At 44.4% G+C, this 6,000-nt stretch overlaps 1 protein-coding gene across 1 annotated transcript in view; it reads left to right on the forward strand.

The window, feature by feature from the left end:
* The window catches only part of WDR1 (WD repeat domain 1), a 107,211-nt gene extending 102,567 nt beyond the window's left edge, over positions 1–4,644 (forward strand). Inside the window, exons 14-15 of the mRNA XM_063923081.1 lie at positions 1,516–1,660; positions 3,977–4,644. Coding sequence (XP_063779151.1) covers positions 1,516–1,660; positions 3,977–4,086 — 255 coding nt within the window. The 3' untranslated portion in view covers positions 4,087–4,644. The remainder of the gene's footprint in view (positions 1–1,515; positions 1,661–3,976) is intronic.
* The last annotated feature ends 1,356 nt before the right edge of the window (positions 4,645–6,000 follow it).

The raw sequence follows: 6,000 nt of genomic DNA on the forward strand, positions 1-6,000 counted from the left end.
GATCTAGATCAAGATGATGGCTCAGATCGACAAGATTCCTTGTTCGTGCTGTATGATGCGCAGAAAAAGGGTTGCCCTGCCTCTAAGCAGTCCATTGCTTGTTGGCTTAGGCTTACTATCCAACAGGCCTATGTGTCAGCAGCCTTACCTGTTCCACAGTCTCTGAAGGCCCACTCTACAAGATCGGTGGGGTCTTCCTGGGCGGCTGCCCTTGGAGTCTCGGCCTTGCAATTTTGCCGAGCTGCTACCTGGTCGGGGAAGAACACCTTTGTGAAGTTCTACAAGTTTGATATCCTGGCCAAATAGGATACACAGTTTGGGCAGGCGTTGCTGCAGGCATCTCCGCACATTCCCGCCCATTCTGGAAGCTTTGGGACGTCCCCATCATACTAATTCCCCAATATCCCTTATGGATGCTAGAGCAAATAGGATTTTAATTACCTACTGGTAAATCCTTTTCTCGTACTCCATAAGGGATATTGGGCGCCCGCCTCAGTGCGGTGACTATTCTGCAGGGTGTCTCTTATATGGTTACCTGTTCAGCTGTTGCGGTTTTGTTGTTTTATGTTAGTGGTGTGCTGGTGTGTGAATCTCACCACTCATTGTTATGTTACTTCTCTCAAGTATGTCCTTTCTCCTTCGGGCACTGTTTTACCTATAACTGCCTGTGGGAGGGGGCATAGAGGGGAGGAGCCTGCACACCCAGTTGAAGAAACTTAAAGTGCACCGGCTCCTTTTGGACCCCATCTATACCCCCATCGTACTAATTCCCCAATATCCCTTATCGACTACGAAAAAAGGATCTACTGGTAGGTAATTAAAATCCTATTTTTGGGGTGCACCATATAGAAAATTCAGTTTTTTCCTTTCCGTTTCATCCTTTTTTAAATACTTACTGTTTTAGAATTGTAGATTACAACATAGATGACAAACTTTAAATTTGAAGTATTAAACCAAGTTTATTTTACAAATTCAAAATAAGAAATCAGCACTAGGAATTCACCTATAGAAGTATTTTTTTTTACTTCTATTCATCTACACCATAAAACACCAAAAATAATAATAATTTGAGCAGACCACAAAAGGCAATAATTTACTACCTGGATCAATAGTGTTGGCAGCCTGCTTGCCCTGGGTGCAGTCCCTTGTTCACCTTACTTAACGATCCACGTGGACTACGATTGGAACGGTAATCTGTGCCGAGCGAAGCCACCATGCCCGAAGCATGGCGAGCGAAGCGGTGCACTAATTGGGGTTCCCCGTCACTCTACGAAGAAAACGACACCAAAAAAACATAAAAAACTCATGTCGACCTTTTGTCCATGTCGACCTAAGGTGTGTCGACCTTTTTGTTGTCGACCTGGAGTCCCAGACCCACCACTTTCAGCCCCAGGCCCATGTGACCAGTAATCCGGCCCTGACTTTGAGATGGCTGCAGCTCCTCCGTATGGATTTTGGCCTAACCTGCACTAAATTAGAAACTAAACCTTGGTTTCTCATCTCGCTAATCAATAGGAGAATTACCGCTTCTATGGACACCATGCAAAAGTGGTCTGTGTGGCCTGGTCCCCTGACAATGAGCACTTTGCCACCGGCGGGATGGATATGATGGTTATCGTTTGGACGTTGAGCGATTCAGATAAACGTCTTAAAATGCCAGGTACATTTATTTTCCTTTTCCCTGTAGTGTTGTGTGTGTGTTTTATTTTTTATTTTTATGGTAAGTAGCTTAGATCTGTTTGTAGCTGTAATTTAGCAAGGAGTGTACATATCTTTCAATTTACTGCAATGGATTTTAATTGAGATATATTGTTTTCATGACTACAACGTTATGTCCTAGTATGATTGAATATCCAGTTGCCTGATACAGTAAGTCCCTGGCGTTCGACTAGATTAGGGGTGGGCAACATGCGGGCCGATCCTGCCTGTCCTGCTGTGCCCCATCAGAGTGCAATGACAAGCGTCCCGACAGGCTGAACTGCTTGTCATTGCGCTACACTGCTCACAGACGTGGCGCCGCTGAGAAAATGCCGGTCACGTCACAGGGTCAGCTGACCGGGATTTCCTCTGTTGTTATGTGCTGGGCGGCACGGGGGAGGGGGGGGGGGCGAGCAAGTGAGCAGGAGCGGCGGTCCCCGAGCAGGAGCGGCCAGAGGCCACAGCAACAGTGACTCCGGCCAGCAGCAGCGCGGATCATCGGACAGCGGGGATCGTCTGCCAGTGTGAAGAACAGGTAAACCCCCTATTCAGCCAGCCCCTGGATCAGTGCTTAAGCTGATGTGTAAAAACGGGGGACGCTGTCTGCTGTAATGTGTAAAAAGGGGGACGCTGTCTGCTGTAATGTGTAAAAAAGCGGGCGCTGTCTGCCGTAATGTGTAAAAAAGCGGGCGCTGTCTGCCGTAATGTGTAAAAAGGGGGACGCTGTCTGCCGTCATGTGTAAAAAGGGCATGCTGTATGCCTTAATGTGTAAAAAAGGGCACGCTGTCTGCCGTAATGTATAAAAAGGGGACTCTTTTTGAGTATTTTGTGTGTGGCCCACGAATATTTGCTGGAAGTGTTAAGCGGCCCCCCAGCTGAAATAATAGCCCACCCCTGGACTAGATCAAAGTGTAACAAAATCATGTTCTCCCTCTAGTGGCCAAAAGCGGAATTTTTACATTAAACTCTTAGGGACAGGTTTAATTAGCAGTGAGATTCCGTCGCACTCATAATGTGGGTTATTTGGGCAGCATCGCCTTTTTTTTTTTTTTTTTTTTTTTTAGTGCACATGTGCATCTTTTCACAATGCATGTTGTATCCCACCACATCTTTCCTTCCCTTACGTCCCTGACAAAGTATTCCAATGCCTTGTGGAGGGAGAGGACTTGTGAGCACCCATGCACTGGTCATGGCTTCCGCTGGCTGTGTCTGGTTTATGCAAACACCCATTTATGTAAATGTAGTAAAATGGCTGTGGTTGCAATATTACAGCAGGATTACAGTGTATTCAACATTTGTCTGTCTTTAAAATAATTTAAAGAATATTTCTTACTCTGGGAAGGCAAAAACTGCCCATATGTATGTTAGTGTGCACATTAGAGAAAATCCTATATATGTGTCTTATTCAGTTTTGCTTTTAACAGGCTCCAAGTCACATGGGTGTCTATTTAGTAAGCGTTGGATGGAGATAAAGGGGACGGAGGTAAACTACCAGCCAATCAGCTTCTAGCTGTCACTTTTCAAACACAGCCTTTGACATGGCAGTTGCGATTTGATTGGCTGGCACTTTATCTCCATCCAAGGCTTAGTAAATAGACCCCTTGGGTGCTTACTGACACTTTCCTCCCACTTTACTATAAAGTAGTGATGAGCGAGGTTCGGTTTTACTCGGTTTTACTCGGTTCTCAAAACGGCATCTTATTGGCTATCCAAAACACGTGACATCCGTGAGCCAATAAGATGCCGTTTTGAGAACCGAGTAAAACCGAGTAAAACCGAATCCGCTCATCACTACTATAAAGTTGTTTTTGAGCATCTCTTGTGCTGTAGTTTAATTTTGGGCACATCTGCTCCTGTTACTCACATGTGGAGGGGGGCACACATGCTGCCTATACAGACTTGGTCACATCTCTTGTCTGCATCCTTCTTTGCTTAGGCAGCAAGATGCGATATGTCCTTTTTATCTTTATTTGTTTATGGCTGCATTTTACATTTGCGCTTCGATGCAGTCTTCTGAATGAGGTCCATTGTGGATCAGACAGAACCCCACGCTCCGACACTTAATGTGATACTCGTGCATATTTATTCTCTGGCAATCCTCCACATACTAAGGAGGATATCCTCCGCGCCACACGTGCCGGCTTCAGCTGCCAGGACAGGTTTAATAGGATTATTTTTAGTTCAGAAGAGTAAGTTACTGTGACCATAGAATCTTGGCAGAGCTCCGCAGTGTGTTCCTGGAGATCCGTTTATGATATGAATCCTTTACTTCTGCAGATACCCATCGGCTACACCACGTGAGCGGGTTGGCTTGGTTGGATGAGCACACGTTGGCTACCGTGTCCCATGATGCTTGTGTCAAACAGTGGACAATCACCTACAAATGAGGACGGATCATGTAACAGCACGTGATGGCAATTGGAAATTCTATTAAAATATATATATATTTCTGTTATATGCTCCGTGGTTATGAGCCACATTCTCACCAGACGTGGTGGTGTCTCTCTCTTTTCTCTCTCTAACACATGTACTTTTAAAAGCTTTAGTCAGTGACCGCTTGCAGGTAAATAGCTCTCACCTACCCGATTGTTGTGATCTACATTCCAGAGGCATCAGCCAAATACTGTAGCACTCGCAGGAGAAGGTTGCAGACGGATGGAGAGACTGTATGTGTGCGTGCTCTGTAACCGCATGAGAGAGTACAGACTTCTGTTTTTGGTTGTATTTTCTATTACGGGACATCACTGTATCTGCTGTCATGGTGACACAAATTGTGATCTATTTTTAAAAATCCTGGTGTGCAGCTACTGTGTCTTGTTGCTCTGCTTGTCCATAAAACTGTTGCCTCAAACGAAGAAAAAAGTAAATAAATAAAAATAAAATCCTCCATTGATGAATGGGGTAGACGAGGAAAAAAAAAGAAAAATAAAAACAATTTTTATGTATAGACTTTGCTTTTTTTGTGGGTCAGTTCTGGTCTTGATATTGGGGTTATTGTGTAGTATTTCATCACATTGGTTTTTTGTATGGGGGCTGTGAAATATAAAATGTAAATTGCGCAAAGACTGGTGTATGCAGGTGTTGGAAAAATGGGGATCGTTAGAGCTGGTGATTTTGCGTTGTTGAAGCTTATTGCAGGTAATGAAAGGTTAAGGAAAACCAAGTTTTCCTGGCACCAATTAAATACCCATTGTTTTTTAACAGAGTTGCCACAGCTTTTCAATAACAATGGAAGAATCAACCCTTTTAGAGACGGAACAAAAAATAGCCCTTGCAAGCTGTATGTATGTGTATAAAATTTTTATTTATTCAGTCAAATCTAATACAAATCAAACTTGTGTAGAATATATTTAAAATAACAAAAATCACACACTTCCACAGATAGTTAATATTATGTGCTTTCCGGTTTACAGAGGCCAATTTAACTTTATTTCTCTTACGTTCTAGAGGATGCTGGGGACTCTCCGTAAGGACCATGGGGATAGACGGGCTCCGCAGGAGATATGGGCACTTTAAGAAAGACTTTAGGTCTGGGTGTGCACTGGCTCCTCCCTCAATGCCCCTCCTCCAGACCTCAGTTTGATACTGTGCCCAGTGGAGACTGGGTGCATTACAGGGAGCTCTCCTGAGTTTCCTGTTAGAAAGAATTTTAGTTAGGTTTTTTATTTTCAGGGAGCCTGCTGGCAACAGACTCCCTGCATCGAGGGACTGAGGGGAGAGAAGCAGACCTACTTCTGTGAGTTTCAAGGCTCTGCTTCTTAGGTTACTGGACACCATTAGCTCAAGAGGGAGTCGGAACACAGGTCTCACCCTGGAGTTCGTCCCGGAGCCGCGCCGCCGTCCTCCTCACAGAGCCGGAAGATAGAAGCCGGGTGAGTATGAGAAGAAAAGAAGACTTCAGAGGCGGCAGAAGACTTCATGATCTTCACTGAGGTAACGCACAGCAGTAAAGCTGTGCGCCATTGCTCCCATACACCTCACACATGGCAGTCGCTGTAAGGGTGCAGGGCGCAGGAGGGGCGCCCTGGGCAGCATATAAACCTCTCTTTGGCAAAAATAAATATATATACAGCTGGGTACTGTGTGTGTGTGTGTATGTATATGTGTATGTATATTCTATCATTCACTAGCTTCTTATAATTTGTTATAATTGCACTGCCCTTTTTTCCACAGGTGTTGCCTAAGATACAAACCATATTATTATGACAGTGTGATAATTACAGTGTGAGGTTCCGTCCATATCTGATATCATAATGCTGTCTCATGCAGATGTTAAACATTAGCTTATAAGCTTTTTAAGA

This window comes from Pseudophryne corroboree, chromosome 1 (genome assembly GCF_028390025.1).
Source record: "Pseudophryne corroboree isolate aPseCor3 chromosome 1, aPseCor3.hap2, whole genome shotgun sequence".
In the NCBI taxonomy this organism is placed as follows: domain Eukaryota; kingdom Metazoa; phylum Chordata; class Amphibia; order Anura; family Myobatrachidae; genus Pseudophryne; species Pseudophryne corroboree.